At 39.0% G+C, this 25,359-nt stretch overlaps 1 protein-coding gene across 3 annotated transcripts in view; it reads right to left on the bottom strand.

The window, feature by feature from the left end:
• Positions 1-25,359, bottom strand: part of LOC306866505 (E3 ubiquitin-protein ligase rnf213-alpha-like) — a 131,179-nt gene that overhangs the window by 38,460 nt on the left and 67,360 nt on the right. For all 3 annotated transcript variants that reach the window (XM_079411754.1, XM_079411752.1, XM_079411753.1), the window contains 11 exons: positions 25,131-25,229; positions 11,417-11,539; positions 10,670-10,862; positions 10,406-10,579; positions 10,175-10,327; positions 9,472-10,082; positions 9,205-9,364; positions 8,894-9,111; positions 8,677-8,814; positions 1,394-1,558; positions 33-1,305 (listed from right to left, as the gene is read on the bottom strand). In XM_079411754.1, coding sequence (XP_079267880.1) covers positions 33-1,305; positions 1,394-1,558; positions 8,677-8,814; positions 8,894-9,111; positions 9,205-9,364; positions 9,472-10,082; positions 10,175-10,327; positions 10,406-10,579; positions 10,670-10,862; positions 11,417-11,539; positions 25,131-25,229 — 3,307 coding nt within the window. The remainder of the gene's footprint in view (positions 1-32; positions 1,306-1,393; positions 1,559-8,676; positions 8,815-8,893; positions 9,112-9,204; positions 9,365-9,471; positions 10,083-10,174; positions 10,328-10,405; positions 10,580-10,669; positions 10,863-11,416; positions 11,540-25,130; positions 25,230-25,359) is intronic.

Consider the following 25,359-nt stretch of genomic DNA (forward strand, 5'->3'; position numbering starts at 1 on the left):
AATTTAAATACATTACTTGAACATATACTCACCAACTCCTGATCTTTCTGAGGATACAACTCCCACACACTGTCTGTCTTTGAACACATCAGCAGCACTGGATATGTCAGCTGGTACTGTAAAATGCCTAACAAGGTATCGCTGAATACTGGCAATTGGTTCTTGGGGAATCAAGTGCAATCTAAATTGACTAAAAGCTGAAGGAAGGTATGCATGTTCTCTGTTAGAGCTGCAGACCAACACAAGTCTGTAATCATTTCTGCTCCGTGCACTTTGATGCTGAAAAAATTGTTCCACTTTGTAGCTGACTTCATAGGTAAGTTGGTCCACATAGAGTATTGTATATATCTTCTTTCCCCTGTAGCCAGCAGAGAGACAGCGCCTGAGGAAAATTTCCACTTCTTCATATGAAGTGGATGCACTACAGAGGAGTACTTCATCATAGGTAGGTAGAGGCTGACCCTTGCTGCTCATGTAAATTGAAATGCAAGATATCAGAATTTCTTCAGAAGGGCAGATGATTAAATTTGGTTTTCCAGTAGCCATTCCATTTGGAAGTTCTCTCTGAATGTACTGTGTTCTCTCATCCTGTGAGGAATCAGCCTCGTGTTCGCTGGGGCTGTTGGCCAAAATTTCAAGAAGATACCCAAGTCTTCTGACATCAAGGGAGTCTGGCAGAAAATTGTTCATGTTTCGCATGTAGGCATTCCAAATCACATCTAGCTTTTTTGACCCAATAGCATCCCCCAACTGGCTTGCCAAGTCGTCAGTCAATGGGCATGATTCCTCAATTCTCTCATTCTCCATCATACTGGGGACTGACACAAAAGTTTGAAAGTCTAAGTCATCATTTTGCTCAGGACCCTTCTTAATTACTTCATACTGAAGCCTGTGCCAAGCCTGTCTCAATTCTGAAGTGGTGCAATTAGGTTTGATAAAGGAGAGCATCATAAGAACTTGATCTTCCATTGCAACAACATTGCCCTGGGCTAGCTGATGGCACAGGTAGACTACCTGTTCCGCAGTGTAATAGTTTAAGAAATAATGTTGAGATCTCTGCTTGTCCATAAAATCTTTCCAGAAGCTTAAGCAGCTCTCCATTTTCTTACAGACTTCTGGCAGCTGTTCTGTGACATCACCTTCCATCATGACAACACTGACAACATTCCCCAAATTGAAGTCCATAATGATGCATGCTTCTTTACTATTACAGTTGATGTTTGCCTCCCAGTGTCTGAACAATGGATTTCCAGCAACAAACAAATCAATGAATACAGAGGCCAACCTCTGTACACTGGCAAAAACCTGGAAAAAGGAAAGAAATTAATTTGGGGATAATTACAACAGCCATGGAGAAATACAACAATAAAATATCTAAAAGGTAAAAAGTCACCTCTGCAAACTGATCGACTTCACACTGGCCCAGATCGCCTTTGCCAGACATTAGCATCAATTTATTCTGAAGATCTCTTAGGTCTTCCAGAGAATAAATGCGCCTCTCACAGCCCTCATCATGCTCTTCCATAATATGTAGCTTCAGAATATTTTCCAAGCACAACTGAAAAAAAAGCAATACTCAAGGTCATTTACTGAAGATAAGACAACTAAAAGCAAGCATTGAGCTATTGTAGAATGTCGCTGCTTCTCACAGAAGTCAGTTAATTCTCAGCACAAAGAGACCCTTTCACCTAGATATCACACTATAGAGATTGTGTCGGTTACCCGAACTAGAAAACACAAAAAACTTCCAAACCAGTTTAAGAGTAACAATTTAATTGATGTTCAACAATTAACAAATGTAAATCATACTCTAGATTTAATACTGTCATATGGAATTGATGTTAATGGTGTTGAAATTCTGCAGCAAAGCGATGACATTTCAGATCATTATATAGTCTTGTGTAAACTCCATATAGCTAAAACTGTAAATTCTACTCCTTGTTACAAGTATGGTAGAACCATCACTTCTACCACAAAAGACTGCTTTGCAAGTAATTTTCCTGATTCCTCAGCATATCCAATAGCTCAGAAAAACTTGATGTAACAGAAACACCATTTCTAGCATTTTAGATATAGTTGCTCCTTAACGCTAAAGGAGGATTAAGGACAACAGTTTGACACCATGGTATAACCTGAACATCTAAAAACATAACCATTTTTAGTGTCATTTCAGTTCTATGTGCTATAGGCCTATATTTAATTGTGCTATTACTTGTAATTTGTTTATGTGTTCTTATTTACTGATGGTTCACTTGCCTTTAATAATGTTTGAACTATGTTTGAATATATTTATTTATAGCTAGTGGTAGGGGTGACTAAGGATTTTCATAGTCGAATCAGAATTTTCGAATCTTGCCGATATTCAACTGATAGTCGAATCATATGTTTGGGGGCAAAATACATTACCAAGAGTCAAGTCGGACACAGTCATAATTACTGATGTTAACACACAGGGAAAATGTGTAATGGATGACTCGCAGATACAAACGGGGTAAATAATGTTTTATGTTTAGATTAAAAGATAGTTAACATTAAACATCAGCGAAACCCTTTTTTTTTTTTTTTTTACAATATTGCTCTCATTATAACGTTATGTATATGACAATAGTTATTAATGTTCTGCATTTCTGTTTTGAGCGGCGCACGCTGAAGATGACCAGTAGAATTAAGCTTTTGATAGCAGGTGTTTAATCGATGGGATTTAACTCACCATTTATCTCATAGCCTATAGAATATGCTTCATTATTTATACAACATAACGTTATATTCCGACTTATAGGCTATCTGCACAAAATACCCCGAATGCACATCATGAACGTGTTTGCATGGCTCTGAATGAACTTTTGTGGACGTGTTACACGGCAGCTAAACTCAAACGTCACAGCGTTTTATTATAATAGGGGCTGTTTACACCTGGTCACTTCATGCGTTTTTTCTGATCGGATAGCTATCCGATCCTGAAAAGACCAGGTGTAATGCCCTCCGAAATGCATTCGAGACGGATATAAATCCGATCGCTCAAACCACTTCAGGCGTTGGTCTGGGCCGCATTCCAGACGAAACTGGACAAGCGTAAATGTACCTGGTTGTTGAAACCACATATGCTAATTTTACTCCTCCCAAAATATATTACAAAAATAAACGTGCGAGAGTTTTTTATAGGCTATATGGTATGTTATAGTCAGATATGACAGCGCTAATGCAACAAGCATCACCGCGGATGAGTAGCTGAGTATCTCTTCAGCAAGCCGACGCGCAAATTTCCACGAATGAAACTGAAAGTCAGTCGCAGACGCTCAACACACAATGATCTTCATTAAAAGTAGTGCGACTAACCTATCTTTCCAGTGCTGATGCCGCGCTCTCTCTGGTTGCGGTCTCTGATATTGAAATGATCTGATAACGAATAAAATGCAGCGCATATCTATTGCTTTCATTGACGTGAACTCCGTTAAAATTGCATATAGCGTGGAAATTAAAGAACGGCTTTATATTCGTTTTGCGAAGACACATTTATGTGGCCAAGTGTAAATGGAAACGTTTTAACAAATCAGATAGATATCCGAGAGAAAACGCATGAAGTGACCAGATGTAAACAGGCCCATAGTGTTCTCATTATAATGTTATGTATATGCCCATACTAGTGTTCTCGTTATAATGTTATGTATATGACAGTCCCAGTCATAGTTATTAATATTCATTAATTGTTGTTTGTCCTGATCGCACTTGCGTGCGCTGAAGAGATAATCACCGTACCTCAATGAAGCGCTTTACTGCAGGGCAACTCAACCAAATGCATCATATACAAGATAAATAATATATACACGATATATAAACTGGCTGAAATGTTTTGAAATCGGTAAGTTGTACCCTACTTTGTTGAAAAAAAATCCAGTTTTTCACTCTGTCAATTTGAATCTTGTTAAAGATTTAAATACCTGCTGCCAAGATGCTCCTCTGTTGGTCACGGATTATGGAAAGTGAAACTTAAATCTTCAGGAGTGGTTGGATTTATTCACGCATGTTAAAATATTTATTTGAAGCTACTTTCTTTTCAGATTCTTATTTACAGCATTAATTTAAAGGCAGTATATTAATATATTGGGATAAAACTGGTAGTTCTATGTGAAATCAAAGATTTGAGCACCCCCATATTTCCAAAATGGCATGATCATAACACCCCGCGAATATTCGACTGTGAGATTCGAATCAGGCTCCTCCTATCGAAGCATCGAATCGTTGACTATTCGGGGTCACCCCTAGCTAGTGGTTTTTGCTGTGGTATCAAAATCGAAAATTGTTAAAATTGAATTGGCATCTAAAATATTGGTGTCATATAAGCTTATTTATTGGAATAAAAGATAACAGATCAAAAACAACGATAACAGCATATGCTATTGTGCTAGGTCCACAATGCTATTGTGGCAGGGCCAGTGAAAATGTTGGCAGGGCCAGTAGAAAAAATCCTTAACGGGACAAGACCACGGGAACCTGGGGCCCCATTTATAAACGTTGCGTACGCACAAAATGGGCATAGAAAAATGCATACGCGATTTCCCACGCACATATTGTGATTTATAAAAAAATAAACTTGACCATGCGTACAAACTCTTTTTTCCTGGAGTGAGAAAAGTAAATAAAGTTTTTAAACTCGACGTTTTCATGTCGATATACACATTTACATTAAATAATCCACTCACATTAATTGAGATAAACACTGAAATAATTTTACAAACAACATTTACATAATTTTATTAACGATAAACAATTTTACTATGGCATATGTTTTAATAACAGCGAGGAATGCTATAGGTGCACAATAATTCATCTTTAAAACTACAGATCTCATGTTATGAGAAATATTTTAGTGAAACAATGATCAATGACGCGCACTTACTTAAAAATGATGGCGGACACTGATGGATTCTGTGGAACGGTCCATTGTTCGGTTTGAATAGGAGCAATGATAATAGCTTACTGTACAACCGCAGCTGCACGGAGGTGTTAATGTCATGTGAAGTAGAGGGCTGCATTGGGATTGGGACCGGCCGGGTCCCGCGGGACCCAACGCAAATCTCGCGGGAGCGGGCGGTTTGAACACTGCGGGATCGGGAGGTAACCTAGCGACATGATGTCATTGTCAACAAAATCAAAGTACTTGCAGTCTAAAGAAACGCGCGGTAGCCTAAGCGTTTTAGATGTCCCCGATAGCCCAGGCTATATTCATCTTCCCTACCAGTGCGTCAGAATACATGCAGGTCAGGGAAAGAAACAAACATGAATCTCTTTAATAATAGCAATACAATACGTTTTTTTTTCCTGCGGGACGGGAGAAGACACAAAATCAATGCATCTCTATTATCGTGCGGGAATAAATTCTCAGAGTTTTGCGGGTGCGGGCGGGAGTGGACATACATATTGCGGGTGCGGGCGGGAGTGTAACACACACGTTGCGGGAGCGGGCGGTAATGGTCAGAAATTCGGCGGGCGCGGGCGGGAGCGGGATGAAGAAAACAGTCCCGCGCAGGGCTCTAATGTGAAGTCATCTCAGAATCAGAATCAGAATGAGCTTTATTGGCCAAGTATGTTTACACATACAAGGAATTTGTTATAGTGACAGAAGCTCCACAGTGCAACAGAAAGACAGTAACAGGACAGGACACAGGTAATGAAACAAAATAACAGGAAATAGCCAATAACCAATGTACAAAGCAGCAAAAAAAAAAAAAATACACAATATATAATATATAATATAGTCGACTATGTATGTACAGGTCAAGTATGTGCAAATTAGAAATGAGAAAATAAAAATAAAATAAGTGAGTGTGGTGAATGGATAATGTATTAGTTGTGTGTTCTACATTTATTTATTGAGTGTTCATGAGATGTATTGACTGAGGGAAGAAACTGTTCCTGTGTCTGGTCGTTCTGGTGCTCAGAGCTCTGTAGCGTCGACCAGACGGCAGCAGTTCAAAGAGGTTGTGTGCTGGATGTGAGGGGTTCAGAGTGATTTTACCAGCCTTTTTGCTCACTCTGGAAAAGTACAGTTCTTGGAGAGTGGGGAGGGTTGTACCAATGATTCGCTCAGCAGTCCGGACTACCCTCCGTAGTCTTCTGAGGTCAGATTTGGTAACTGAGCTGAACCAGACAGTTATTGAGGTGCAGAGGATGGATTCAATGATGGCAGAGTAGAATCTCTACAACATTATGAAAAATGACACTGTATCTGAAGGATACAACTAGGAGAAAACGGTAAGATTTGCACGTTTCCTTTTTAAAATACTTTATCAGTGACGCGCAGAATCAGACAATTGTATTTACACTGCGAATATAAGCAAATCTCTTTCCACTAAAAATAGATAAAAGATGTTCATCTTATCAGCAAAACTGCATTTGATTTGAACTGTTTAAAATAACTGAAATACCATTTGGCCAGTGGAAAAGAATGAGATAAACTCTATTCTTAAATATTTATCTGAGAACTATTTGAAACAGTTCAAACACATTCCAGAGAACTAAATGACCCCTCGATACCAGACACCAACGGCCTGGCTGACCAGTGGACTACCTCCACGATTAAAACACATAACACACACGCATAGAGACATTTCCTTTATTTAGACCATAATTAATCAGTTACAAAGGTATCTCTATGTTTGTGTCTAGTTCGATGTTGCATGTTCCCCTGTAGAGTAGTTTTATAAACATCCATATGTATTCACGCTTGGTTGTGTGTGTCTGCTGCTAACAGAACGAGGTCACTTTAACGTTCCGGTTTTGTTACGAGCAATGTACTAGTAAGGAAATTATTCTTCGTGGCCAGATAAATAATTTTCCTTAGTGTCAATAGATGATTAAAACTGTCCGTACTGCAGACGAACAAATAATTTTATTGTACTATTAATGCTACAGTTAATTCCTGAAGATGAATATATAACAACCCGTTATGATTGATTATGTTCATCTCACTTGAGCTAATTTTGTTACAATGTGTATGTAACAAATGGCATTAATAGTACATATTTTATATTTCCTTAATGTCTTGTACCATTGGCGGTGTTAAACAGTGTCATGTAAATGGGAATATGCATGGAAATGATATGCAGATGAGGTTATGCATAGTAAAACTGGGTTATGTTAGCTCCATATATGGTTATTTCGGGGAGGAGACGGGGTGGAGATCCACGTACGCACAATCTTCCCCTGACTGGGATTTATAAAAGGATTTTTGTGCAAATTCTGACATACACAAGGTTTTATAAATCGGAAAACTTTAGTTTTTGTGCCAATGTACACTTTTAGGATGAAATCTGTATATAAGAGTTTTATAAATGAGACCCCAGATGAGTCCTCAGCACAAACTGCTGGTTCATCTTGCCAGAGGAGAACTGGCCCCCTGACTATGCCAAGTTTCTCCCAAGGAGTTTCTGTAACATGCTAATTTTTTGAGATAGGAATTTTGGGTTTTCATGAGCTGTATGCCAAAATCATCAATATCAAAACAATAAAAGGCTTGAACTACTTCAGTTGTGTTGTAATGAATCTAAAATATATGAAAGTCTAATGTTTATCAGTACATTACAGAAAATAATGAACTTTATCACAATATGCTAATTTTTTGAAAAGGACCTGTATATCCCCCCCCATAACTTAACATTCTAAAAGCTATTTATTCCAAAGATACTAGAAGATAGTATTCAGTAGGTGTAATGTATTATAAGTTGCTTCAGAGGTATTGCAAGAATTATGTACAACAATAAAACAGTGCATTGACATAAAAAAGGAAATTTACTTTTGGTACTCAAGTACTTTTAAAAGCAAGTACTTCTGTCTTTACAACTTTTACTTGTAATGGAGTAATATTTGACCAGCAGTATCTGTACTTTCACTCAAGTAGTGGAGTTGTATACTTTGTCCGCCTCTGCTCACTAACGTTTACCTATATAACCAGGACATATGAATGCCGTGTCTGTGGGCTATGCGTGTCCTCATATTAGCCCACCGCCTCCCCAGCAACACCTGCCTAGATCTGTTAGGGGGGGGATCTTCCTCTGTCTAGCAGCAGCATATTTCCTTTTAATTTTATGATCTGAGCCTTTAGCAGAAGCATACTTGCTCCGTAGCAGCAAGCAGACAAGACCAAGCCTATGGACATTCTATTTACATTAATAAGGATATTACAATCCTTTTCAAGAGTTCTCATGACTGAACTGGTTTTGTAGTTGATCCAAGCTGGTTAGTTAGTTAATTTATGAATTATCAGCTGGTGGGGACCTGAATGAGCTGGATGAACATTTTGGTCTAGCAGCAATTCAACTGCCATTTTTTTTTACGTATCAGCACAACCACTTTCCAGTCCATCAAAGATCTTGATCAAGATGACCAGGTCTCCACCAACTGTTATCTTGAGCTCTATCTTGTCAATTGCCTAAACTAGATTTGAACAACTGGAAACCTGATTGTCATCTTGGTCAAGGCCTTACCAGGAAAGTCAATTTGGTCCACCAACTAAACCACCTAGAAACCAGTTAGCATTTTCCAAAGCAAACCTAACCCTTCAAACTGGTTTTAATCGGCAATTCAGCATAAAGTTAGCAAATACGCTAAAGTATTTCAACATTTCTGTGTGTATCTTCTGTGCTACATCTATTTGAACTCAAACAGTTAATGATGTACCTTCTTTTGATTTTGTGCTCTGATAACATAGATTCCTTTTGTGTTGATAGCCGACGCCAGAGAAAGAGATGAGAGCTCCACTGACCCATGACTGTCCTTGACTGTTTTCAACCATTCTATGTGTCTTGCAGAGTCACACTGAAACAGAGAAAATGTTGGTGAACAAAAAAAATCCTATTTTCTTCCTCTGGTTAGCAAAGCTAGTAGATATTCTTACCAATTTCTTTGGGAGGTTGGGATCATTGTCAAGTGCCTTCCATAGTTTCTTCAGCATTTCTTTAAAGTGCCTGAAGCCAGCATCTGGTTTCAAATCATAGAGCATTGAGGAGTAGCCAAGAACTGCATCATGAAAACAGGCTACACGATCCACATCCAAATCATTCTCTCCAGCAGAGATGGAAGCCAAATCCACAAAGACTTTCAACTCATTGATGTCTGAAATGATAAAAAGGAATAACATTTGCTTATATATCAGCATAAGAATTAAGAAATCACATTCAATTATCAGCACAAACACCTATTATTTACCTTCAAGAGCCTCTTTAACCCAAATAACAAAATTCTTTCTGAGGCCAAGCTCTTTAAGGCACAGTCTACGGGACTCGGTGATGTCCACAAGCACAGCTTTTGCCTGCATCAACTCATTGTCTATGCTGTCAAGACGTTCCCGTTTAAAATCCAAGTGTGTCTGAAGGGAAGAAAGCCTCATGGGTTTACCACATGCCTTATTTATTGTTCACTGAAATGCATTTATTTGACAATAGGAAACATAAGGGCAAAAATTAAATGACTTACAGTAACAAGCAACTTCTCCAAAACTTGAAAGTTTCCTTGGAGGTTGAGTGTTTGTTTGACCATCATGACCACCTGAGCTGACTCTACTGCCAGATGAAGCTCATGGTACTGCTCGACCTGCTGGATTCTTGTCTGGACCCAGCGCTGGTCATCATTGCGATCCAGTTTGCATATAATCGCAACTTCTGCTTCCAGGTCATCATATTTTCCCTTGTAGGCTTTGAATGCTATGTCAACTTCTTCAAACGTTATGCTACCATCTTTAAGCCTTGTGTATATGATTTTGTAAGAATCATAACATGGTTCAAATATTTCACTATAAAGATCTTCGAGTGCGATTAAAAATTCCTCCTCTGAAGGAACACCATAATCTTTAGCGTTCTCAGCAAACACTGCTGCCTGTTTCACCCAACACATTTTGAAAATGTAGCTGTCTTTATAGTTGTTTAGAACCTCTGCCATAGATCGAACATCATCTTCAAGCTCAAAGTAGGTAACTACTCCTGACATTTCAGAGAGAATCTGATTTAATGAATGAACTTCCATTAACTTGTCCAGGTCCATCTCATCAATGTCAGTTTGCTGCTTTTTTTCCAACCCTTCAAAATCAACTGAAAAAACAGAAATTTATTATTAAAATCTCTGTATAAAAGTGAGCTATTATTGCCAGGTGATACTGAAGATACTGTAGCATATACTCTACCTATCACATGCTCTTGTAGATTGCGGCTCATTGTTATAAGAGCATCCACCAGTGCTCTCTCGTGATTAATAGCCTTCACCTCCTCTTGTCTAGACTGAAGAAGTCTCTTCATGGCAGTGGTGTCTTTGTATTGTTCACTTTCACAAAAACAGTCTGTAAAAACAGTAGAGTAATGACTCCTCATATTATATTATAGTAACAGGGTCAAATCTCATGTGTGAGGTATTTTACCTAAATTAAGCAGCTCAAGGAAAGTGCTCCTCTTTTGCAGGATGTGATTGAGTAGCTTTATCTTTATTTTCCCTGTTATGACTTGATTTAGAATGTTTGAGAATAACGAGGTTGCCATGGCAAATTTCTCTTTAGCCTCATTAGAAAGCTGATCAATCAGTTTTTCATCAGCACCTGCGGAGCAAAAAAAAAAATCAAACAGAAAAAATAAAAACCTTTCTTCTCAAAACAGCAATGCCATGCAGAGGAAACCCATATAATTACCATGAAGCTGAAAAATATTCTTAGCTGCTGTCCAACCCAGAAGATGTTGGAGAACAACTTCTTCATCTTCCAGATAGATTCCTTTGGCATCTTTTGGCCAGGACTTTAGGATGATGGTAGATACAAGCTTTCCAAATTTCCAGTTTATCCGCAATTTACTGAATCTCTCAAAAAGTTTTCCCTCAGATTTATTCTGTTAAAAAGATCAGTACAGTAAGCATCTTCTCATATTCAATTCACCCCCCATAAAACTGTATTGTTTAGAACTTGGAAAAAATAATGTAAAAACCATGTAGAAAATTGATTAATGTATAGCTCAAACACTCACTGCTAAACACCCAATAAATGACAAACTCATTAATTTCTGTCCTGTGCTATAACTTCAAGGATGAGTTGACACCAAAAAAACAAAAACAAAAAGACATCAAAACATTTCAAACCTCAACGCACACACACCCTCTGATCAGGGCCCTTGGAATTGTCCTAACCTCCCCCCTTTTACATCACCCCTGATCTTGACACCGAAACCAAGTCTTAACCCTTAAACAGCCCTTAACACAAATAATGCAAATAATACAATTTTTAGTGAACTTTTTCTTTAAATATTTCATGCATTCACTAAATTTTGTAGGTACAAACAAGGTAAATAATCCTCAACCTTGACTAGATATCGGTCCAAATACAATTTTATAAAATGTTCTAATGAATATTTATATATGTCCGTGAGAATGAAGTGGAGACCTTTACCTGGCATATTGTTGTAACAGCCTGGAGAGCACACTTCTCTACACTATCCACCAAATAAGGCTGGGAGCCATTAAGTTTCTCAATCATTGAGCAATAAACCTCAATTTGATCGAGAGGATCTTCCTAATGAGAGAAAAACAAAAACAAGTCCCATATTTACACATTAAGTACAAAGACACACTTTGGAATGTCAGTTAAAGTTGTCAGTTGTCCAGGTTAAATGTCTAGTCACATTTAATGAAGTTGAGCCAGATGCAAATCTCTTTTGCTTAAGACATTCCATCTTAAATGTGTTAGTTAGTTTGAAGTTTACTGGGAGTTTGCACAGTAGCGATGTTTCCATCTAAAGTTGTGAATATAACTTGTATGAAAAATTGTAATATCGCATAAAACCATATAATATAATATTACATAATATAAATACAAGTATAACATAAAACAATATAACAGTATAATTGCGAATAAACCACTGTTTCCATCCCACATGCTCAAGTGAATAAGTCACTTCCTGGGAGACTGGCACAAAGTATCAATAATAAAAATAGAAGCTGCTGCAACCAGGAAAGTAACAGTGGTTCTTTTCTCCTACATAATAAATCAAATACATTAAAATAATAAAGGGTGTAGAAAAATCACAGGTAGTTCCAAGTCAGTTTAATCTCTGTTCCATGTTAATGCACTGGTTTAATTGATCCACACAAACCCCCACTCATCACTTGCACACAAACACGCACAGAGACGGAGGGAGAGAGACTCGGAGATCGTAGATTACGCTTCGCACTCACACACAAACTTGTCAACTTGCAACTTTTATTAATAAAATAGCGAAGATACTAGATCGCTACATTAAATTCCTCAGCAACGAGGTGTAAAATCGCTGTTTTTGAAGTACAGCTTGTTTAGAGAGGTCCAGATGCAGGTAACGTTCACACAACTGTCATCTTTCTCTCTCTCTCTCTCTCTCTCTCTCTCTCTCTCTCTCGACAATTAATTCAAATAAATGCAATAATTAATTAAAATAAACCTTACTGCACTGTTTCTGACAGAATGCTATAGCTAACGAGCTGTAACTGATGAAAATAACCGACATTTTTACCCTTCCAGTCAAATATTGCACAAACATCATTAACAGCTTTAACTTTTCAGTGCTGTCAATGCTGGAAAAAAACCATGGCATCCGCTTCGCGTCGGGTGGTTCTTGGCCTCCACGTCGTGCATTAAAATAGTTTATTTCATGGTCTGTCTGAATACTGGATTCTGATTGGCTTGCAGGTATGCAGTAAAACCGTTTAATGCACAGGTAGTTCCAAGTCAATTTAATCACCATTCTATGCGCTGCTTTAATTGATGCACACAAACCCACACACACACAGAGGGAGAGAGAGAAAGAGAGAGAGAGAGCGAGAGAGAGAGAGAGGTCAGTGATCACAGATTGCGCTGCGCACACACACACACACACACACACACTTGTCAATGCTTACCCGCGATTTGTATTAATAAAATAGAGGATACTAGATCGCTACATTATATTCTGAATATATCTCTGAATCTAATGGCAAATGACCATGGAATAAGCGGGATAATCAACACTCAGCACTGCTCATCAATCTCAGTTCCAAAACAGCGGACCAATCAGAAGAACCTGGAGGCGGGGGCCAGCTTGGCAGCTTTTGTTTACAGTAGCAGGTTGGCGTGGCAACTTTTGTATTTGATGCAACATAGCGGAGTAGACATTCTGCACTGCGCTTTATTTTTTAAAAGCGTAGATATGTATAGACCTTTTTCCTGAGTATACGATGAGCGCTGCCATTACAAATGCTAACTTCCGATTGGATGCTCTTCTGTTCCGGTCTCCATAGGAACCCATTCAAATAGGCCACGTACACATTACAAGTTTCAGGAGTGACAACCATAGATACGCCCTATTCGACCGCTCCTGAGGCACTTAGATGCGGCAGCCATCTTGGAACGGTCAACTTGACATCATTCACCATACTGTAGGTTCGCACAGAGATGTTGGGGTCGCAGACCATAGGCTGTGCAGGATTGTGGTATCTTTCGAATATTCAGTGATTACTACTATATTACACACACATATACACTCACCGGCCACTTTATTAGGTACACCTGTTCAATTGCTTGGTAATACAAATTGCTAATCAGCCAATCACATGGCAGCACATTTAGGCTTAGTTCACACTGCAGGCTAAAGTGGCCCAAATCCGACAGTCTGAACAGCACAAATCCGATTTTTTCAAATCAGGCACAGACCACTTTCATATGTGGTCTTTGCAATGAGACTTCAGTCTGAATGGCCATGTCGCATTTCATGCGATTTTTACGTCACTGAAATGTGACAGATGACCATCTCTAGGGTTTATAGAGAATGGTCCGAAAAAGAGAAAATATGGGCAGTCTGGTTAGAGATGATAGAAAGGCAGCAGTAACACAAATAAACAACCCGTTATAACCAAGGTATGCAGAATACCATCTCTGAACGCACAACACGTCGAACCCTGAAGCAGATGGGCTACAGCAGCAGAAGACCACATCGGGTGCCGCTCCTGTCAGCTAAGAACAGGAAACTGAGGTTACAATTCGCACAGGCTCACCAAAATTGGACAATAGAAGATTGGAAAAACGTTGCCTGGTCTGATGAGTCTCGATTTCTGCTGCAACATTCAGATGGTAGGGTCAGAATTTGGCGTAAAGAACATGAAAGCATGGATCCATCCTACCTCGTCTCAACGGATCAGACTGGTGGTGGTGGTGTAATGGTGTGGGGGATATTTTCTTGGCACACTTTGGGCCCCTTAGTACCAATTGAGCATCGCTTAAACGCTACAGCCTACATGAGTATTGTTGCTGACCATGTCCATCCCTTTATGACTACAGTATACCCATCTTCTGATGGCTACTTCCAGCAGGATAATGCACCATGTCACGAAGCTCAAATCATCTCAGACTGGTTTCTTGAACATGACAATGAGTTCACTTTACTCAAATGGCCTCCACCACAGTCACCAGATCTCAATCCAATAGAGCACCTTTGGGATGTGGTGGAACGGGAGATTCGCATCATGGATGTGCAGCCGACAAATCTGCTGCAACTGAGTGATGCTATCATGTCAAAATGAACCAAAGTCTCTGAGGAATGTTTCCAACACCTTGTTGAATCTATGCCACGAAGATTTAAGGCAGTTCTGAAGGCAAAAGGGGGTCCAACCCGGTAGTAGCAAGGTGTACCTAATAAAGTGGCCAGTGTGTGTGTGTATGTGGTAACAACCGCATTTAAATGAAGAATTTAGCCATTTAGTAGCTGCCATTTTTTTTGGCTAAAGACTCTTTTTGTCCATTAAATTTTAACTAAACTACCACTGATAGATGTGCTGCGTTTTGTTTATGCTCGGGAAGCTGCTTTAGAGAGCGCTCTTGCAATGTTGCCATGTCTCATATTTACTAGCACTTTTAGGCATGTTGTTTGGTCTTAGCTCATAAAGATAGGCATTTTATGGAGTTAAAGTGGTCTGTTGCAGATATGAGATATGATTTTTTTGGTGTTATAAAACAAAGCATTTGGGTGTTTTGGTGGTGTTATTTCTTTCTATGAAAATCTGGCAACACTAACACTACTGCAGGGCTCGTGAGCGCTCATATACAGAAGACAACACATTTTTGATGCACATTCAAATATGTCATTAACAACTAGTTGTTTATTTTAGTTCTGTACACACTGCGTGGAATTTCTGTAAATGCATTTTTCGGGAGTAAATGCAGTTGTCAAATGCGGTTGTCATTTTAGTGAATTATGTGTGTACAGAATGCGATTAAGGAGAAAAAGGTGAACTGACAACCAAATTTAGCTGTAGTGTGTAAGTGGCCTGTGCGTGGCCATAGTGCCCATCTGTTTTTGATGTAGGAAACGCCGGCGGCTTCATGTCATCTACACACTTATTAAACTTTGAGTAAGGTACTGACAAATGACGGTACCACTGTAAAGTGATGGCGCTATGGAGCCATGTGCTTTTAAAAAAAAAAAAATTAATAGATACTTTACATACAAGGGGGAATCTCCTCAACCACCACCAGTGTGCAGCATCCACCTGGATGATGCGACGGCAGCCATAGTGCGCCAGAACGCCCACCACACACCAGCTTACTGGTGGAGAGGAGACCGAGTGATGAAGCCAATCAGTGTATGGGGATGATTGTTGACTTCAGTTTGACTTCAGTTCGGCATTCAACACAATAATCCCACAACAGCTCATAAATAAACTAAACCTGCTGGGCCCTAACAATTCCCCGTGTAATTGGATCCTGGACTTTCTAACCGGAAGACCTCAGTCAGTCTGTGTTGGCCACAACACCTCGAGCTCTACCACACTGAGCACAGGGGCCCCACAAGGCTGTGTGCTCAGCCCGCTGCTCTTCACACTGCTGACCCACGACTGCACTGCCAACCACAGCTCCAAGTTCAGCTCCAACCATATCATCAAGTTTGCTGATGACACAACAGTGGTAGGTCTCATCAGCAACAACGATGAAACGCACTACAGAGAGGAAGTGGGACAGCAGGCTGAATGGTGTGGCACTAACAATCTGTCCCTCAATGTGGAGAAGACAAAGGAGGTTGTGATGGACTTCAGAAGAAACTCCGTTGACCACCCCCCACTGACCATCGACAGCTCGACTGTGGAGAAAGTCAGCAGCACTAAATTCCTGGGGGTGCACATCACAGAGGATCTCACCTGGACCACCACCACCATGTCACTCTCCAAAAAGGCACAACAGCGCCTACACTTTCTCCGCCGGCTGAAAAGAGCAAGTCTCCCTCCACCCATCCTCACCACATTCTACAGGGGCACCATTGAGAGTGTGCTGACCAGCTGCATCACTGTCTGGTACGGCAACTGCAGTGCTGCTGACCGCAAGACCCTCCATTTTCCTTAGACGATGCTCCAGCAAAACCAACAGCATTGTGAAGGACTCCACCCATCCCTCCCACAGTCTCTTCCAGCTCCTACCATCAGGAAGACGGTACCGGAGCATCAGAGCCCGCTCCGCCAGACTGCTCAACAGCTTTTTCCCCAAGGCTTTGAGAGCCCTGAACTCAAATCACCCCGCCCCCCTCTGAAACCCCATGCAAACCCCTACCTGCTGAAACCTGTCAGTAGGTTAGTTGTGTATAGGTTTATAGTGTTTTTTTACTTCAATGTTGTATGTCTGTATTTATGTAGCACCGTGGACATTTCGTTCCACGGTATGTCCCCACGTGTAGCGGAATGACAATAAAGCTCAACTTGAACTTGAACTTGATTAGGAGGCCATGATGGTCAGAGGCCAATGGGCAAATTTGGCCGGGATGCTGGGGTAACACCCCTACTCTTTTTCGAAGGACATCCTGGGATTTTTAATGACCACAGAGAGTCAGGACCTCAGTTTAACGTCTCATCCGAAGGACAGTGCTTTTTACAGTATAGTGTCCCCTTCACTATACTGGGGCGTTAGGACCCACACAGACCACAGGGTGAGCACTCCCTGCTGGGCTCACTAACACCTCTTCCAGCAGCAACTTTTTCCCAGGAGGTCTCCCATTCAGGTACTGACCAGGCTCAACCCTGCTTAGCTTCAGTGGGCAACCAGTCTTGGGCTACAGGGTGATATCGCTGCTGAGATTATCAGATCAGAATATACGCTAATTTGACTAGAAACACAGAAAACCGGAAATACAAAGCATCCTTCCGGTTAAGAGTCGGGCGTGACTTCCGTGTTCAGGAAAAACATCTATAGACGCCCTATTCAACCGCTCCAGATACGTTGACGTGTCCACCATTTTGGAACCGTCAACTTGACGACATTCACCATAATAATCAATAAATATTCAAAGATATACATGCGTATAACTTGCTGATGTAGAAGCACAAAGTCAACTTGCGCTCGAGGGTTCGCAGACCGCTCCAAAAATGGTGGATGGCATACATATCGCGGCCGATAGAAAGTATATAATCTAAGTATCCAGTATCTAATGAGGCATACACACACACACACAGATATATACATAAAATAATGAAGAGTTCATTTGCAAAAACTAATAACTTTTTTTCAGAAATCGCGTTTTTTTTTATTGCACAATATCAATCAAACTGTAGTTGGGTTGTTTTGATCAAGTAATTATAACGTAAACAAATACAGGTAATTTACAAAATTAAAGTTCATTGAAAGTATGTTTCTTTTACATATTAAAAGTTTGTTTTATAGCAAAAGCAGATAACTCCAACAGTGTTTTTTTTGCAAAAGCAGGTAACTCCACATAAAAAACACTCGTTTAATCTTTGTAATCTCCTCAGATGACAACGTAGATCTCTGACAAATGTTGTTGTTGTTGAGATCATAGATTATGGATGTGATTGCATGCAATACACAGAGCTTTTCCCTCACCATTGTAATGCGCACTTTCGCAAGGGTCCATGAAAACATTTCAGCTTTTATTTTCCTTTTTCGCCCTGAAGAAGATATCACAGGTTCATCAAGTCTGTCAGAATTATCCATCCTCGATCACTTTTAGTCAGCTTTGATGAAATGCCTCTCAGCTAGCACGTCTTTTCAAAGTGAAAGTAGCCTTGTCACCTGACATGAATACAGCGTGCTGATTCGCTAAAATGGACTTATTGGCTTCTGTTCAAAAACAACAAGGCTTTTTTGACAAAGCGTGTTTAGTGCATAATGTGCGGCAATCAGCTCTTTTTTTTATTTTATCGTTTATCGGTTTTTGCAAATGAACTCTTCACATATACATACAGTGCCCTCCAAAAGTATTGGAACAGTAAAGACAAACTTGCTTTGTTGGCTGTGGAGTCAAGTTCATTTATATGTTTATTATTTAAATGTTGTTATATGCATGTGTCAATTTTATTTAATTTCTTTATTTTCTTAAATTGCTCCCCGGGCGCTGCAGCATGGCTGCCCACTGCTCCGGGTGTGTGTTCACGGTGTGTGTGTGTGTGTGTGTGGATTTGTTCACTACTCACTGCTGTGTGTGTGCACTTGGATGGGTTAAACGCAGAGCACCAATTTCGAGTATGGGTCACCATACTTGACAATACGTCACGACTTTAAATATGTGGGTATATAGTATTTATAGAGTTGTAACTTTTAGTTTTAGTTACTTTTTCTTATTTGTAAGTCGCTTTGGACAAAAGCGTCTGCTAAATGACAAAAGTAAGTAAGTAAAGAAAGACATTTACAAATATGATTAAAAGATGAATACGAGACAAAACTACAGAATGTCACATTTTATTATTGGGTGAGTATAGATGTTTTACCAGCTAAGAAGTTCAGCACTCTTAGAGTTTCATCCCCCTATCTGATGTGAGCATAAGTATTGGAACAGTTGCCTCACAGGTCTTTCTAAGTGATCAGCGGTGTCCTGTTGCATTAATTCTTCAGATATTAAAAGCAGGGAATGTGTTGTATCAGTTGTATTCATTACTTCTGCATTCTGAACCTTGCATTCGATGATGACACACACAAACCAGAATGAAGATGAGAGAGCTGACTTTGAGAGAAAGGCAAGCAATTTGGATGCTAAAAGAAAAGAAAAGAGGAAGTCAATTAGAGCTATAGCAAAAATAAAGGGCATGGAGAAATCAAGAGTTTGGAAACCACCAGCGACACCAACAACCAACAACGACCTGATCGGCTGAGAAAACAACAGTACTTGATGACAGACAAATCATAAAAGCTGTGAAAATGAACCCTAAAAGACGTGTCTGTAAAATCACCAACAACTTCCAGAAAGCTGGGGTGATGCTCTGACAATTTACTGTCCTCAGGAGACTTTGACACAGAATGCTACACAGCAAGATGCAAACCTCTGACCAGCACCCAAAATAGAAAGGCAAGATTAGAGTTTGCAAAAAAGCACAAAGGTGAGCCAGAAGAGTTTTGGAACAGTGTTTATGTACCGATGAGACAAAGATGAACCGTTATCTAAGTGATGGGAAAGCAAAAATGTGGAGGAAAAAAAGGGAACTGCAATGATCCCAAGCATACAGCCTCATCTGTAAAGCATGGTGGAGGTGTTGTAATGGCATGGGCATGCATGGCTGTCTCTGGAACAGGCCCTCTCAACTTTACTGATGACTTAATGTATGATGACAGTAGCAGACTGAATTTGGAAGGGTACAAAACCATCTTGCCTACCAATATTCAAGAAAATGCCACCAGATTCATTGGGAAGTGCTTCATATCGCATCAGGACAATGACCCAAAACACCCTACCAGTTCAGTCAAGGAATTTATAAGGGCAAAGAAATGGAAAGTATTAGATTGCCCAAGTCAATCTCCAGATTTAAATCTGAGTGAACATGAATTTCACCAGCTGGAGAGGAGAGTAAAGGCAGAAACTCCCCAAAACAAGCAACAATTGGAATTGGCTACATTAAAGGCTGGGAAAAGTATTTCAAAGGATGAGACCAAGAGTCTGGTGATGTCTATGGGTCACAGACTCACTGCTGTGATTGTGCGCAAGGGATCTGCAACTAAATAATAGCTTTTAATCTTTTATATCTGCCTTATGTTCAACTAACTTCCAAATATGTGAACTCTAAAAGTGCTGTTCTTTTTATTTGGTAAAACGGCTAATAATAAAATGTGACATTCTGTCGTTTTGTCTCATATTCATCTTTTAATTATATTTGTAATTGTCTTGACTCCACAGCCCACAGAGCAATTTTGTCTTTACTGTTCCAATATTTATGGAGGACACTGTATATGCACCCTTGGTAAATATGATCAAAGGCGGCTGTGAAAATTAATCTTTTATTAAAACAGTCACAAAAACCTAACCTTTCATTTTCATTATGAAAATATCATTATGAAATAAATGTTTTTCTCATTTCAGTAGCTCACAGGAAGGAAACAAAGAGAAAATATATATTTCAATTCTTTCTTGCGCAGTTATATCATTGGGTAATTATACTCTTCAAAATAAATGAAAAGAAACCGAGCATAATAGATTTTTTTTCCCTGTTGTACCGAAATCGTATCAAACAGTGACCCCCGAACCGAGTTACGTACCAAACTGTGACATCTGTGTACCTTTATATATAATTTAATTTATATTATATATAAATTATATATTATATATGTGTGTGTATTTGTGTGTGTGTGTGTGTGTGTATGTATGTATGCATGTATGTGTATGAGGGGCCGTAACAAGCCATAATTCATTCTGGTGCTCTCACACACATACATTCTCCTTTCACACACATACATTTCTACTCTCGAACAAACACATTCTCCTTTCACACATACATTTCTACTCTCACACACAATATATTCTCCTTTCACACATACATTTATACTCTCACACACATACATTCTCCTTTCACACACATACATTTCTACTCTCACACACACACATTCTCCTTTCACACATACATTTCTACTCTCACACACATACATTCTCCTTTCACACACATACATTTCTACTCTCACAAACACACATTCTCATACATACATTTCTGCTTTCACATACATACATACATACATACATTTCTACTCTTTTTCACACACATACATTCTCCATTCACATACATACATTTCTAACTTTTTTTTTGATATCCATTACTTCCTGTTTAAGTAGGAAGTCACTCTCAGACCAAGAATTACATGTGCAGACTATGCTATTCAAAGTCCTCCTGTTTTCTTTTTAAGTAATTTTTTTTAATTGCTTAATCTTAATTTTAAAATATCATTATGTTACCCACTTGTTCTACAGATCTATGCACAAAGGATGCACTGATCCGGATTTTTCGTGACCAACTCCAATTGGCGATTTTTTTATATTAAAATGGGCCGATTCCCATACTCGTTGCCTATTTGTTTATTTATTTTAATTTATTAAAGGTGCAATAGGAGATCTCGGAAAATGCTAACTTTAGCCTGATAGCACTGAAAGCAAATGTCCCACCCTCCCAGCAATCGCCATCCAAAGCCACGCCCCCTGAACGCACATATAGCACAATACCAGAGACAACATTAAATTACTACAATAGGCTACATCAACAGTTTCCAATTACAGTCCTTGCGCCCTCCCCGCACATTTCATATCTTATCACGTCCGACGGTTGTTCTATTCGACCGTAAGTCATAAGTGCCCAGCGTAGTGGACATCGCCAGATATTCCGCCATGATTCCAGTTCAAAGCGAGCGTACCATACAAAGGGCATTACAGTGTGCGAGACATGAATTTAAATTGTATTTATTTACAGAGGTATATTATGTCACACTTCACACTTCTCTAGTAAGTTTCATCTGTGTGTGAAGACGCTGCGCAGCATAAATCCGTGAATGAATGTTCCAGAGTGAAATAAACATCAACGGATTGTTGATGTTTGCCTGCTATTCTAGGTGTCTGCACTGCGTGCTTGAATGCGCTTATGACGAATCCTGTCTGCGCGAACAGGTTGCGCAGAGGTATGAAAATACATATATTGACAGGCAGGTAGGAAAGACAATTAAAACGCTTGGACCGAGTGTTTTGATTGGACGAACATTTCTTGGTCCAACACCTTCCACATAATATATAAATATAGATAAATACATTTAGACCACTTCACTTAATGATTGCTATCAGGATGTGAAGAGACTTTCAACCAGAATAACAAAAAATGTTTCTGAAGACAATCACCTATTGCACCTTTAATTGTTTATTTTGCTCTGTTACTGGTCAAATTAACCTTAAGCAAACAAACAAAAGTATCTGCAACATGATGCAACTGCACAAAACTAAAACATCAGACAAGCTGAATACATATTTTATTTATTATTAATGTTTTATTACCTTATTTTATGTCTGTACTTTCTGTACTGAAGACAAATTCACTTTCTGACAGCAGGTGGCGCTTATAGAACAGCAATAGCAATATAGCGTTTCCACTGCTGTACACAGCTCCACGCTTATAAACACTAATTTAATACTTTACGTATTTTATAGAGGTAAGAGGAAAAGAAAATGGCTTCAAAACTTTTCTGAAGACAATTCTCCTCAGAAATACATTCATAATAACCCACATCCCAATTCAGTATATTTATGGTTTTCTTCCATTTCGAGCATCTCAAACAATGAATTTGTTCTCTGGTACAGTATTTTATCTGCTTGCATGACTATTCTCTCCTCTTCGTGTCTGTCTTCGGTGCATCTTTGTAATATCATGATGATCACTATGTTTGTGTTACCGAATTGTCTCCTGTCAGGAATAACCTTCCCGCGCTGTATATGGACCATTTTTGATTTCTGTCACACGGTGTCTACACCGGAGGAGCCGTGCTGCAACGGTCTAGTAGTCTGCACTGGACGCGACAAAGCGACTATTGCAAATCATTTGAACTTTGTGTCAGTATGTCATGAATAGAATGATGCATCAGTTTTACTGTCGGGGATTTATCATATTGTGCCGCATCCCATGTAGACCGTATCATTATAATAGGTTCCATATTGTATCATGCCGGGCCGCTTGCGTCCGGTGTAGTAGACACGTGTCAGTTTAAATGCCGGAGATGCAGTGTCAGATATTGCTACGAAAAACAAACAAAACTATCTAAAAAGAAATAAACCGCAATGAGTCCAAATCTTGAGTAATGGAAATAACATAAAAATATCGCTGACCCTAACCTGATTCTGCCTCCTCCCACTTTATTCACTTCCTAAATTGTCACATAGTGAAAAAATCCATAGACGCTTATAGTAAGTGTCTCTGGCAACACGGCTGAGGCTGCGCCTAACCTGCCTTCCGTTTCCATCATACTCCTTCCGTTTCCACTATACTCCTTCCGATTTCACTATACTCTCTCACACATACATATATTCTTCTCTTACATGTACATATTTTCTTTAGACATACATGCATTTTCTTCTTACACACATTTATTTTTTATAATATTAAATGTATACTTTGAATACATTTGCATAAGAGCAAAATGTATAAACGTGTGCGTAAAATATATGAATATGAGAGTTAAATATATGAATGTGAAAGGAGAATGTAAGTGTGTGAGAACAGAAATGTATGTATGTGAAAAGAGAATATAAGTATGTGTGAGAGTAGAAATGTGTGTGTGTGAAAGGAGAATGTATGTGTGTGAAAGTAAAATTATATGTATACGAAAGGAGAATGCAAGTGTGTGAGAATAGAAATATATGTATGTGAAAAGAGAATATAAGTGTGTGAGAATAGAAATATATGTATGTGAAAAGAGAATATAAGTGTGTGAGAATAGAAATATATGTATGTGAAAAGAGAATATAAGTGTGTGTGAGAGTAGAAATGCATGTGTGTGAAAGGAGAATGTATGTGTGTGAGAGCACCAGAATGAATTATGGCTTGTACGGCCCCTCATATATGTGTGTGTATATATATCTATAGTGCCGTGAAAAGGTTTTTGCCCCCTTCCTGTTTTTTTTTTTAATTTTGTGGATATTTGTCACACTTAAAAGATTCAGACCATCAAACAAATATTAATATTACACAAAGGAAACGCAAGTAAATATAATATGCAGTTTGTAAATGATGATTTAATTTATTAAGGGAAAAAAGCTGTCCAAACCTACCTGGCCCTACATGAAAAATGAATTGCCCCCTTCTGTTAAATCATGAAAGAACTGTGATTAACCACATTATTTTAGAAAGCTGAGTTAAATTTCACTAGCCACACCCGGGCCTGATTACTGCCAGACCTGTTGAATCAAGAAATCACTTAAATAGAACCTGTCTGACAAAGTAAAGCATGCTTAAAGAGCAACAAATCATGCTGCAATCTAAAGAAATTCAAGAACAGATGAGAAACAAAATAGTTGACATGTATCAGTCTGGAAAGGGTTATAAAGCCATTTCTAAGGCTTTGGGACTCCAGCGAACCATGGTCAGAGCCATTATCCACAAATGGAAAAAACTTGTAACAGTGGTGAACCTTCCCAGGAGTGGCTGGTCTACCAATATTACTCCCAAGAGAGCGACGACAACTCATCCAGGAGGTCATTAAGAACATCTAAAGAACTGCAGGCCTCACTTGCCTCAATTAAGGACAGTGTTCATGATTCAACAATAAGAAAGAGACTGGGGAAAAACGGCATCCATGGGAGAGTTCTAAGGCAGACCAAAAAAGTACACAAAGGCTTGTCGCACATTTGCCAAATAAAATGCAGTTATGCAGCAAGACAATGATCCCAAACACTCTAGCAAGTCCACCTCTGAATGGCTGAAGAAAAACAAAATTAAGGTTTTGGAGTGGCCAAATCAAAGACCAGACTTAAATCTGATTGAGATGCTGTGGCATGACCTTAAACAGTCCTTTCATGCTTGAAAACCCTCCAATGTGGCTGAATTAAAAGCAATCTGTAAAGAAAAGTGGGTCAAAAATCCTCCACAGCGATGTGAAAGATTCATTGCCAGTTATCGCAAACGCTTGATTGCAGTTGTTGCTGCAAAGGGTGGCACAACCAGTTATTAGATTTAGGGGGCAATTACTTTTTCACGTAGTGTAATAGAAAATAGAAAAGTGCTGATATTCAATAACGTCAACAGAACCCAATGTCATGACTTTAAATTATTAGTATTTTTAAAATAAAAGTACAAATAAATAAATAAATATTGCACCGGTTCTCAACTCCCGACCCTAGTAGACATGCATACTGGAGCTGTCTAATTAATACCTGCTGATATTTCCCCTCAAAGTCCAGTGTAAATGTCTCTCTCCATTCTTTAGTGAAGTCCTTACTCATGAAATCTATGGCTATAATATTATTCCACATCTGTAAAGCAGAACAAACAACATCATTATAATAAACTATAAATTGCTAATATAGAAGAATTCTACCATTGGTTATTTTATATAAACATACAGTTGAAAATAAGAGAAATTATAAAAAAAAAAAAAATTTA

This window comes from Barbus barbus, assembly GCF_936440315.1.
Source record: "Barbus barbus genome assembly, chromosome: 4".
NCBI lineage: Eukaryota > Metazoa > Chordata > Actinopteri > Cypriniformes > Cyprinidae > Barbus > Barbus barbus.